The sequence below is a fragment of the Populus nigra genome, chromosome 1 (assembly GCF_951802175.1).
Source record: "Populus nigra chromosome 1, ddPopNigr1.1, whole genome shotgun sequence".
NCBI lineage: Eukaryota > Viridiplantae > Streptophyta > Magnoliopsida > Malpighiales > Salicaceae > Populus > Populus nigra.
Genome location: NC_084852.1, coordinates 19,296,748 through 19,310,607, shown reverse-complemented (window position 1 = coordinate 19,310,607; position 13,860 = coordinate 19,296,748). Strand labels below are relative to the sequence as shown.

Here is a 13,860-nt window from a genome sequence, read left to right as displayed (position 1 = left end):
ACCCTTCTTTCTTGGGCACAACCAAGGTAATAACTCTTCTCTTTTAGGCACAACCAAGTGAATAACACTCCTCCTTTAGACTTGGCCAAGGGAATGACCCTTTTCTCTTGGGCATAGTCAAGGAAAGGACCCACCTCTCTTGGGCTCAACCAAAGAAATGACCAAATTCACTTAGGTTCAGCCATGTGCTGAGTTCAAAGCAACATGGATATTACAAGTTACCAAGCCCAATATAGTTGAGTTTAGCCAATGGAAGGACCCAATACACTTGGATTCGACTATGTGTTGAGCCTAAGGCAACATGAGTCTGACAAGTTGTCGAACCCAGTATAGTTGTATTCAGTCAATGAACAGACTCGACTCTTTTAGGCACGACCGATAAACAAACCCAACTATCTTGGGCATAACCAAGGAAAGCATCCACCTCCCTTGGGCTAAACCAAAGGAAGGATCCAACTCCCTTGGACTCATCTAGGGGAAAGGCCCACCTCTCTTAGCCTTAACCAAGGGAAGGACCCTTTGGGTCCAGCTTAGGAGAAGAGCTCAGCTACTCTTTATATCCTAGTCTCCCTACACTCATAGGTGTATAAAAATCTCCTAATGGCCTACCATATTTTTCTCTTATTAAATGCTATCAGCATAGTTATTAAACTCGGCTCAAGGGTTGACCCGGCCAAGGGGCCGGGTCTCAGGTTTCATGGGTCAACCCGGGTTAACTCGGTTCAACCCGGAAAAATTAAAAAAAATTAAAGTTTTAATATTTTATATGAAAAAATTAAGAAAAAAAATCCATGTAGATATAGGCTATACATATTGTAAATAATGAAATTTAAAAGAATATTTTAAAAAGTTTTTTATCTCACATTAAAAAGATATTATGTTAAATTTTTAAGTTAAAGTATTTATAACTTTTTTTCTTGGGAACATAGAGTATATATACTAATGAGTTTCAAATCTCACGTTGAAAAAACATAGTTTTTTTCTTGTGAACATAGAGCATGTATACTAATGGGTTTCAAATCCCATATTAAAACAACATAACTTTTTTTCTTGGGAACATAGAGTATATATACTAATGAGTTTCAAATCTCATGTTGAAAAAATATTGTTTTTTTCTTGTGAACATAGAGTATATATACTAATGTATTTCAAATCCCACATTGAAAAAAAAATAACTTTTTTCTTGGAAATATAGAGTATATATACTAATGAGTTTCTAACTCCACATTGAAAAAAGATAACTTTTTTCTTAGAAACATAGAGTATATATACTAATGGATTTCAAATTCCACATTGAAAAAACATAATGTTTTTCTTGTGAACAGAGTATGTATACTAATGTGTTTCAAATCGCACATTGAAAAAAAATAACTTTTTTATTGGGAACATAGAGTATATATACTAATGAGTTTCCAATCCCACGTTGAAAAAAGATAATTTTTTTCTTAGGAACATAGAGTCTATATACTAATGGGTTTCAAATTCCACATTAAAAAGATACTATGTTATCCTTTTAAGTTGAAGTATTTAAATCAAAAAGTTTTTTATCCCACATTGAAAAAATATAATTTTTTTCTTGGGAACATAGAGTATATATACTAATGGATTTTAAATCTCACATTTGAAAAAAAAACCAGGTATTGGCCGGGTCTCACTCAGGTCATGGGTTGACCCGCTGGGTCAACCGGGTCATTGCACTAACCAGTCTTTTGACAAACTCGGACCGGTCCAGGGTTTAATAACTATGGCTATCAGGGTAAGATTGCACTTCAGCTCTTTTTCTCCATAAAAGAACAGAATTTATGAACTATAAATACCCCATGAATTCTTTAAACTTCAGGTTCACAATCTCTTCACTCATAATATTTGTTAGCATACATATTTTCAGAGTTTATTTATCTAAAACATCATTGTATTTTTTTCTCTAAAAAAATATTTATTTAAACATCTGAGAGTCTCTGCATTCACCAAAGAGAATCTTTTGCAAGTACTTTCTATTAGCTACTTGACTTACCTTAATCATCTATCAACTATCTTGACTAAGAAAAACAAATCAGATTATCAAAAGTAAATGATTAGCTGATTATCCAATACAGAAAACTTGTTTCTAAACTAATTCATTTTTTTAGAACATCATCAACATGTCATTAAACTACATCTTCATTTGGAAATTATAAAATCATAAAAGAATATTAGATTCGATCATGATTTTTTAAATTTATTTAAAATAATAAAATATAAACTTAAAAACAAACTACATCTTCATTTATCTTCATTTGGGGAATTATAAAATCATAAAATGGAATCTAAACTATATATATATATCAATAAAAACTATTCATAGAAGATAAAATATAAATTAGTTCATTATATTAAAAAAAAATCTATAAAAACAATTAAGAGACTAGATGGAGAACGGGTCAGAAGAAACCTTAACTCGTCTCATCATTATCATCATTTTCTATCTTTGACAAAATTGAATCAAATTTTATATATTTTTAATTTGATTATGATTAAACTAGATGATTATACAATCCCATCAGATCAGATGATGCCGGATATTACACGAGCAGGATGAATTTATAATCTCTAAATGACAAGCATTGCGTGCCACTGATGCGAGAAGGCTCATAGTTATATATTATTCATGGATGTCTCGGACTTGAACGAGCCACTTCATTAAAATATAAAAGATGTTCTGCACATTAACAAATATTTCCTCATATTTTAAGCCCAGCGGTGCCTAACAGTTGTTTCTTTCTAGGGGAACTGATTAAACTTTCGTGAAATTTGGATTTTATAAATTAAGTTCACATGCATTGAGGTATTTTGCCTGCAGGTTGCTTATTGACGAACACGTAGGAACAAATCACTCCTGCCGAATCTTGGATTCCAACACATATGCTTCTTTTTTTTAATTAAATGGGTTTTCCCTAATCACCTCGATGAGTCGAAGCATACTTTTTATTAATAGATGCATTCGAGGCATTCGAGGCATTCGAGGAGAAAAAAAGGGCGTATGAAAAGTTTTCTTTGTCTCGAAGTTGGATTGATTTTCGGTCGATTATCTCCAACATTATACAGTAAATGATTAGAAGAAAAACTTAAATTTATGATAGGCGTTGGCAACCTCGATCATACAATGATTTGCAGTATTATCATTACAATAATCTAGCAACAACTCCTATCATTCTTCTTTTTCTTTAATTTGCTCCCTCACTTCACTTTGCTGCTGCTACTGTATTTTTTTTTAATATAATAATAGTTATTTTTAAAAATATTTTTTATTTAAAAATATATTAAAATAATATTCCCACGTGTCAAAATTATCACGTTATAAGTTGACGATGAACTGCTCCAACCTAATGAACTATCTCATAAATTATAATCATGTACTGTACTAGAATTTCTATTCCCCGCTGTGCGATTCTATTTTGACTTATTTATGATGAAATTTTATAGTAAGAGCGTTTCTATGCATCAAAAACTAAATTATTTTTCTATTAGGTTTTAAAAAAACTATTCACAATTAAATTGATGTGGGAGATGTCAATCTATAAATCAATTTATGAATTTTAAAATAAAATGAAATGGTTAATTGTTTAATTATTATTCCGAGTTCGATTGGTATAGATCTTAAATTGCTTATTAACTATACCTAAAGATTGCTCATTAATTTAATTAGAATACTGAGAATTAGTACTGTGATTTGTAAAAACAACAATCTCAAAACCCAAAATATTTATGTAACATATTATTTAATTTGTGGGTAATAGTTAATTAAAATATTTAGGTAGATTATTTTCTTCTTAGCTTAACCAATTTAATGGCAAAGCTCTAAATATTTGTAAAAACAATCTCAATCGAAGAATTTAAATACTCTGATGATAAAATTAATAACTTTATGAGAAAGATAATACAAAACTTTAAAATACTTTAAATTCCAAGAACAAATTATGTTTATTCTTGTATTTTAGAATAATTAATACTATGAAATATATACAAGCTAAAGAGAAATAAAAAGGTTCTAAAACTCCTATTTGAAAGGTTCGAAGGGTATTTATATTCATGAATCTTGTTTTCAGAGAATGAAAGGACTGAAAATTCTCTTGCTTTCGGTGCATTAATGATAGACAAATATCTCTTATATATATAAAGAGATGATAAGTGTGGTAGGTCATTTAACAAATTTTTTGTACATCTATCTATAAGTATAGAGATATCATTACGATATTATCTCATATAAGAATAATTCATGTAATTGTTCTAGAAGTAGGATTCATTAGTATTAGATATTCAAGACGTGAGATGTAACTCAATCTAGGTTAAAAGACATGATAGTTTATCTAACTTATAATACTTTTAATTTAGATATTCATTTAGAATTTGATATCTTGTCTTGGGTTTAGTTTATTACTGAACTTAAGTATGTTGAATTCGAAGTTTCCTTGAATTTAGCATTTTATCAAGCCTATATTTTATTGGATTTGATTAATTGATAAATCTAAATGTTTTGAATTTAGCATTTCATCAAACTCATGTCCTCCTACCTATATTTTTGGATTACTTCTCCTAGTACTACTTTTCTTTACATGTTGGGCATACGATTTTTGGTTTTCAAGTGTCTTCCATGAAATCATCTTTGGTAAGTTTTGCCACAGGATTTGTTGCCAATTCAAGGTGATATAATTATAGAATATACCTAGCAGGGTAATCCTATATTTGTCACTTTGTTTTTCAATTTTCTTATTCCATGTCTACGATAAGATTGACTTGCTCTATAATTAATGAGGTGGAGACGGAGGATTTGATTTTTTTTTCCCCTTGAGAAATGATATCTAGTATTGTAGTTTTCATTAAGTGTTTTGAGTCCCTTTTTATATTAGATTTATGTTTCTTTAAATTGAGTAGATTGTTGAAGGTAAATATACTAAGTTTGATAATTTGATATGCTCATATTATAGAGTGTAATAATATAGTTGTTCTTGCCATAAAAAACTTGTTAGGTATGCAGTTGAGGGTGAGGTTATTTTTTTCATTTGATACATTTAGCAATGAAATAATCGTTGGGAACAGAATGGCCCGTTCAGGTTTTTTGAGGTCTGGCACTAGGGAATAACGTAGTTGTCAGACACCTGGCACTGAAGACAGGCATGTCTGTAACACCCTTAATGCTCGGGCTAGATTCGTGCGCCCAGGTCTCTATATGTTTGGGTCTGCAGACCCGCACCTGAGTTTGGCATTATACATGATTGCTAGACCCGAATAAACATATCTTCATTATTATAAACAAATCATCATAAAAATATAATTTAACGTTTTACATCTAAAAATTCATATCATATCTTCTCATTGAAATAATTAATGTTTTATGTTTAAGAATTTGTTATTCTTTCAATAAAAATTCTATCTTCTATTATTAGTATGATTATTATTGTTGTTGTTAGTTATGATTATTTAAATAAATTTGAGTTAGGCATGTTTGTCAAACCCAAGTAACATGAGTCAAAAAATTATTTATAAACGAAGTACAAATAATTTATAAACAACAAATTATCATAAAAATCTAATTTAACGTTTTATATCTAAAAATTCAAATTATATCTTCTCATTAAAATAATTTATTTTTTGTGTTTATGAATTTGTTATTCCTTTAATAAAAATTTTATTTTATGGTTGTTACTGATATTGTTTTTGTTCAAAAGTATTTTTAAAAAAATTTATTAAAATAATATATTTTTTTATTTTTAAAATTTATTTTTAATATTAATACATAAAAATAATTTAATGCAAAGAAAAAATAAAAATAAAAATAAAAATAATTTTTTTCAAAAATATTTTTGAAATGCAATAACAAACCTGTTATAATAATCATGTTTTTTTCTTATAAATCTATAATTAATAAAAATATTTTATAAACTATCATAATTAAATTAATTAATACAAATATTTTATAAATGCAATAACAAGTGTCTTGGGTTTGATATGGCTGCCAGATTCTAGTGTCTTGGGTTTGGTTTGACCGTCAAATTCAAGTCTTTTTAAAAAATATTTTTTAAAATGTAAAATATTTTTTTATATTTAAAAAATATATCATTTATTCTCTGTGGAGCGCGGATCAAGACACTAGTACAAGACTATAAGGCCAAGTTAGTACTTAATAAATCAATTAAATGACTTGAAAAATTTTAGGGATAAATCAAGCATGTAGACGTCTTAAACAAAGTCATCCTCGGTCATTTTTTTTCTTACAATTGGATGATATTTCAAATTAATTTGTATGTTAATTAAAAATAAATTCCTTTTTTATAATTTTTTATTTTTTAAAAATCAATTATGAGCAGAGACTGAAAACTTAACTCTATTATTGTACATAAATTCAGGGATGAAGTTATGCAATTCTTGGCTAATCTAGGCCAAGCAATTTATATATGCCATTTATATGGAGGGCGATGCCAACTTGGGGGCGGGGGGCCTAACCTTTGAAAGATATCGCTGTTGTTATCAAAAGGTTAGTCATAAAAGGTCCGGTGGTGTGCTTGGACTTTTGCAAAGAGTATTCTAGCCCTTCTGAGAAGAGGTTATTCTAAATTATTTTTTATTAAATTTTTATTTTTTTTATTTAAAATTAATTTTTTATATATTCTTTTTGTTGATTTGATGTGTGTATGTTTAAAATAATTTTTAAAAAATAAAAAAATATATTATTTTAATATATTTTTAAATAAAAAATAATTACTAACACCCTCTCAAACACTACTATAAAACTACTAAAGAGTAATCACCGTCTTTGTTGTACTTATAGTAACCTCTCTCTCCTTTCTTGTGTTTAACAACCAACTATTCAATAATCATGTAAACAAAGCGTTCGTTGTTTCTTATAAGTAAAGTAAGTATTTGTTTTTGTGATGAAAAATATATTTTATAAAATCTAGAATTTTTTTAATTTTTTTTATATTCTTGTATTTTTTTGATGTGCTGGAATTAAAATTAAATTTTAAAAATAAAAAAATATTATTTTTATACATTTCTAAATTAAAAATATTTTAAAAAATAATAGGTAATGCAATAAAACAAATGTTGTTATTTGTTTAGGGGAAATGGTGGAAGGAAAGGGAAATTATTAAAAATCAAAGCCGAGTCGTGGATGGTGAGATTGTCCGATGAGCACCAAATGCTCTCTGTTGTATGCAGTGGCGGAGCCACAGTGGATTAATAAGGGCAATTGCCCCCTTAATTTTTTTTTATATTTTTTATATTAAAATATTAATATATTAATTTAGTAAATTATTGCTACATGGAAGGGAGCATTTATTGTTTATTGTTGTTGACTCATTAATATATATATATATATATATATATATATATATATATATAGACACACAGCTCATTACCCCAATTTTTCCCCCTTTTCCCTTTTCTTTTTTTATCTTTCCTGTCTAATAAAGATGTTTTTTTGTTCAGCTGTCGTTCCCTGCCCTCTTCTATATACAAATTTCTCATCAATTAATTTTTTTTGCTTTTTACTTTATGTTTTAGGTAAATTTTCTCCATCTTTTCTATTTATTTCATTGTCTAATTGTAGTTTTATTCTCTTATAATTAATTATAAAAAAATATTAGGATTTTTAATAATTTAGGGATTTTGATATGAATATATTCAAAATAAATATTTAAATTTGTTAATTTAATCAATTAAGTGTTTCTTTTCTTATTATAAAGAAATAAATTAATATTCGTCTTGCTCTCTTTTATCAAAGAAAAGCTTATTCATCTTGCTTTTTTTATCCTAGTGAATTCTTTATAGTGGACCTTATAATATTTGATGACCAACTTGATACGTATATTATTGATCTATGCGGTGATGAAGAGTTTTCTAGTATTGAAGGTATTGTTAGTCTTGCAGAGAAAATGATAAAAATAAAGAATAATTTGATATTTTTATTAGTATATATGCTTATCAAATTGTCATTACTTCTACTAGTTGCAACTGCTACAGTGGAGAGAGTTTTTTCTGCTACGCATATTGTCAAGAGTAGATTGCGGAATAGGATGAGAGATAAGTAGATGAATGATAGTTTGGTTGTATACATTGAAAAAAATATCTTTAATAAGATTGATAATGAAACTATTATAAAGCGGTTTTAAAATATAAAAACTTGAAAAGAACAATTATAATATAAGTTTTTTTATTTTTAAAGTATTTTTAAAGTAATTTTATTTAATATGAATTAATATATATATTAAATTAATTTTTAATACATATCTATATAATATAGTATTTATTAATAATTTACCTTCTCATTTAACAAACTCTAGCTCCGCTGGCTGTAGGAATCTCGTCCTGAGACTTTGGGCTAGAATTTGAACACAAATATCACCCACGTACAGTTAACTGGCAAGGATCGTTGATTATAATGGCGAAGACCCACCACATTCAAGATGTTCACCGCTCCACCGACAGATGACCGCGGACATCTACCTTCAACGACTTTTCTCTGCTCTTATACCTAACTTTTCCTTCTCTTTTTTTTTTTTTGGTTCGGATAACAAAGCGAAATCAAGCACCTAGCACAGATGTTATCCCCACATTTGACTGGTGCAAAGCAGTAATGATAGATCCGAGATAATTGAGGTGAAAAATGCTTTAAAGGAGCAGCCACCGAATATCATTTTTACCCCTTTCCTGAAGCGTGTTCACTTTTTCGCCACTTTCCTCTACAGTGTTACTGATTTGTGTTCTTTGGGATAATCGATATTTAATGCATGTTTCATATACAAAGTATTAAGTAATTAAATTTTAGAAGTATAAGTAATTATATAACAAACATTAGTATAAACCAGCTATTTGATTCGGTTATGCTGCCAATCAGATATTTTTTTCTATAAAAAATTATATATGCAAGCTTTTCTTACATATATTTGTATATAAAAAAAATACAAGTGTAAATTGAAAAGTTTATGCATAAATATAATCAAATACATTGAAAACCACGTGTGTTTAAAATGATAAAAAAATTAATAATAAATGAAGATGAAAATAAAAAAATCAATAGAAATATATAAATTAAAATATTTAACCTTGAAACAAGGGTCTTTGATTTAGTTGTATTGAATGACTTTGTTTACTAGAATTAAATTTTTATCTAATCAAACGATAATAGAAACTGATACACATAAAATTAATCGGATAAAATAAAATGAAAAAAAATATTATGTAAGGTTACACAAATTAGAAATATTATCCAAAAATAAATATTTTTCATTTATACAAACATAAAAAAATTATAAATGAATTAGAATAGTCTAATAAAAAATCAAATGTATACAAAATAACTAAAAAATAATTGACATTTAAAAGAGAGTATATAAACAAAACAAACTAGAGAATGAATATATATTTTAATATAACTAAAAAAATAATTTTAAAAAAATACATATAAAAAAATCACTTAAAAAATAATTTTTTTTAAAAAGAAAAAGGCCAGGCCAACCCGCTTAATCTATTTTGTAAGGGCCTCCGCGCTTAGGCCCTTAATATTTTTTTTTAATTGCATATCATAATCTATTTTGGTTTATTCTTCAAATTCATTTTTTTTCAAAATAAAAAATCAAAAAAATAAGTTACTACCTTACATGAAAGCAATATAGTGTGTTTTCTTCTCTAAGCGCGCTTCTGAACCCTTACTTTAAGCACTTCTAAAAGAATTGATCATTTCTTGATCTGGTGGGTCCTATTATATCTTTTTTTATATATAAATAAAGATTACTATTTAAAGTCTCTTACAAAACTTTATATCGTAAGCATTGTAAAAAGGAGATAATTGTCATAACTCATTTATGGGTTATTCTTTAAATTTGCTTTTTTTTTTCCAAAATAAAATGAGAACTAGTATTTTGGCAAAAGTAAGTTAAGAGGATTTCAAATAAAAAAAAATTAAGCTATAATTTTAGATAAAAACAAGAGCCTAACCTTATTATTATTATTATTTATTTTAGAAAGAAAGAAGATAAAATTAAAAAATAACTCACAAATGAGTTATGAACATTGCAAATAGGATCCACGACATGTCATCTAATTTTACCAAGATTCTAATAACCATAGTGGTTGAAAAATTAGAGCTAAAGGTTTTTTGATCAAAAAAATCACTTTTCAACTCATTTTAATCCAAAATTCCTAGAAAACACCTTAGGCATTTTGATAAACTTATTCATGACCTCACAAAACCCAAAAAACCATTCTAAAACCTAAAATCAACTTGAAACAAAAAATCTTAGGAACTTAGATATGTTTTTTAGGCACTTTCAAGGTAAAAAAAACACTTAAGTTAAACTCTCTTCATCAAATAGAACTGTTTTAAAAAAAAATAATTGTTTTGTTGTTGTAATCTGCGCAAATTTTGATTATCTCCCTCTCATTTCTTAAAACAGAGACTAAGAAATAACAAAATCTTATATCAAAATTGAATTGAAAAAAATAATAAGAGATTGTATAGGTATAATTTATAAAATCTAAGGACTAAATTAAAATTTTTATGTGAATTTGACACATCATTTATTTATGGTGTCTTTTTCTATTTTGATCCCATGTCTTTTAATTTTATTTTTTAATCAATAAATTTGATTCAATTACTTTTTAAGTTGGCAGAAAAAATGCAAACTCAAAAAAATTTACTAAAGGAAAATATGTGCATATTGTTTTGAGTTTTGTATAATATAATATTTAAATAAAAAAATCACAAAACACTGATCATAATAAAAATCTAGAAAAGTGTCATTTCAAGGTAGCAAAGCAACAGAAAACAATCCAGGGCCAGGTGAGGCTCGTTTATCCTTTCATTTCCAAAAGTGACCATTCACTATTTAAAATCTCTCAATACACATTAGTGTTATTTCGTGTAATTAATAAAAAAAATAAAAATATCTATATAACATTCTGACAAATTAAGACCTTGGTTTTCCACCATAGGCTTGCTTGCATACAGAACTTGGCTTCTGTGAAGGCATGCACAGCTGAAACGAACCTGGGCATGCTTGCAGACAATTATCCCCTAGGCTACCGGAAAAAGATGTGTCGGCGGCGAAAAAAGCTGGTGGTGGCTTCCCAATCAAGAAATTCCCATCGAGAAACAACCTTCTCAAACTCTTCTTTCGACTATACTCCAATGGGATCGGGCCACGTAACCGGTTGTACCTTAGTGACAATGAAGACAGCAGTGGATAATCGGCAAAATGCAAGGGGGCATTTCCCTCGATTTTATTGAACCCAAGATCAACAGCAACGAGGTCACTTTTAGCATTACTAGGCTTTGATACCTCGACACGTGTCAAACTGTTATTGGCTAAATCAACCTGTTGAAGTGCAGGTAAGAGAAAGAACCAGGGTTCTAATGTGCCAGTGAACGAGTTTTCACTGAGTTCAACGACTTCTACACGAGTTAACCTGTCAAAAGATGATTTTGATAACGAGCCAGACAAGGAATTGGCCTTCAAAGCCAGTTCTAGTAAGTTATAAGGTAGTTTTGGTAAGGGGCCAGTCATTTTATTGTAGCTAAGATCAAGTCTTCTTAAGCTTGACATTGAATTCATGGTTTTTGGGAGGTACCCAGATAAATAATTATGTGAAAAGTCTAAAGATTCGAGGGATTTAAGGTTGGTGATTGAGTCAGGGACTGCGCCAGAGAACGAGTTGGAACTCAGGGTCAAGGTTTGGAGGTTGATAAGCGAGGAGATGGAGGAGGGGATAGGGCCATAGAAGTTGTTGTCTACAAGGTCGAGGATGGTGAGGCTAGTGAGTAGGGAGATGAGTGGGGTGAGCTGGCCTGAGTAGCCAGCTGGATCAAGAGTGAGCTGGGTAACTCGAGTTGAGTCAGGGGAGCAGGTGATGCCACAAATGAAGTGGGTCCGACGAGGAAAGGCACAGGGGTCGGTGGTGAAGTCCCATGAAGCTAGGCAAGACCATGGCTGGATTGAACTTGGCTTGACCGAGGCTTTGAAGGCTTTGAGAGCTGAGATGTCTTGTGGCGAAGTGAGAGCCACGGCTACGAGATTTTCGGTGTTGAAGACAATAAAGTAGGAAAGCAGGAACGAAAGGATGCTAGGCAGCATTTTCGCTGGTTAGAGATCTTAAGGGGCTTAAGAGGTAAGAAATGGCAGCGTGGAGAAAGTTGGAGGGTTGTCTGTGTGGAATAGGGGCTTCGGTGAGTTTATGTATGGCTGGACAGCACTTCAAAGAGTGGAGTTGGTGTATGGTCAGACATGTACATGTTTGTATCAAGACATTTAGTACTGTTCGCTAGGATGACCAAGTGCATGATCTGGAATTTTGGTTGGCTGAGCTTTGGACTCGGTAGTTGTTCTGTATAAACAAATTGCATAACTGGGGGCTGGTAGCATATAAATCGTCGAGTTTTTTTATTTTGCTTTTTAACACGTAGAATATATCTCGAGCCAGCTTATGTATACCACCGAACTAAATCTCTGCATCCTGTACAAGGTGAAACACTTGATAAGTTTTCTAATAAGACAATCACGATTTTCTAATGTAATCATCGCAACACTGCAACTTCGAAAGATATCCAATCCTCCTCTTTCATCCATAATTTCTCATGTCATAATTTCTGTGATTCAAAGAACTTGACGTCAGATTCTTAATAAAAAATAAAAAGAAAGAACATGAGGTCGGCAGTTATCCGTTGAATTACCCATCTCCACCCTGCACATTTCTATTATAACATCCTTTCGTTGGATTTTTTTTATTTTTTTATTAATTTACAGATATCTTAACTAATTAAATATATCTTAAAATTAACGATGATTTAAACTTTTATTATTTTTAAAAATATTATAATAAAACATTTTTTTTCATATATATATATATATATATATATATATATATATATATATATATATAAATGAAAATTTATTGAAAGGAAGGACCCGTCTAGTTATTGTTGAAACAGGGAATCGGATACGATTCCGTGTTTCTACCACGAATAATTATTGCAGAAACAGTTTTTTTTTTTCACCAATCATCTGAGTTTTATTTAAAAAAATACAATAATCTAAATACAATAATTAATTATTATCAAAACACCGAATAACATTATTGTTGAACATATATAGCTACCTGATCGATCCAAAACACGAAAGATTTTACTGGTCAACGAGCAAAGTGCTAGAAGAGAGCGTTCTCATTAACAAAACAGCTATTTATTGTTTATCCGTCAGCCCTGCATGCATTTTACGGCTTAGTTGTTGTTAATTAATCAAAGCAAAAAAAATATATTTTAGAGATAAGGAAATCGTAGCTGTTTCGCTGACAGTGTTATATAAAACAGTAGACATAGCACACTGATATATGAAGAAATTAAATAGTAAATAGACATGGATATGTACTGGGCAGATCACGCCATGGAAATACATGTTGTTTAAAGGATACCTAACTGAATGTTCGAAGGCAAATTGTCAGGCTGGTTTTTTATTTAATAAAATTTAAGACAACAACCGCACAACAAATATTAAAGGATTAGAAATTAGCTGGCATGTTTCCATTAGTTTTGTTTGCCCTGCTCAACATGGTATTCAAGGTTATTAATTCTGTTTTATTTCATCTGGAATAATCGAAACATTTCATATGAATTCAAAAAACAGAATAAAACGGAATAAATTTCATTTTATTTTAAATCTCGATCCGTTATGGATTTTTCAGCTAAATTCCGCTCGAAACGTTCCAGTTTCATTCCACATATTCCGTTCCGTTCTTGAAAAATCATTAAATCAAATTGAATCTTATTCAATTTAATTAATTAAATCACTCAATTATAAAAAGCTCTTTTTCATTACTACTTTCAATAACAAT

The 13,860-nt window shown here is 29.4% G+C and overlaps 1 protein-coding gene across 1 annotated transcript; it reads right to left on the bottom strand.

Annotated features, from left to right (window-relative positions):
• Positions 1–10,752: 10,752 nt before the first annotated feature.
• LOC133694259 (receptor-like protein 19) lies at positions 10,753–12,361 on the bottom strand. The gene has a single exon (XM_062115754.1). The coding sequence runs from the start codon at positions 12,105–12,107 to the stop codon at positions 10,944–10,946; it is 1,164 nt and encodes a 387-aa protein (XP_061971738.1). The 5' UTR covers positions 12,108–12,361; the 3' UTR covers positions 10,753–10,943.
• Between the last annotated feature and the right edge of the window lie 1,499 nt (positions 12,362–13,860).

What these genes read in the sequence shown, in the direction of transcription:
- LOC133694259 (XM_062115754.1), bottom strand. Translation starts at nt 12,107, where the DNA reads ATGCTGCCTAGCATCCTTTCGTTCCTGCTTTCCTACTTTATTGTCTTC.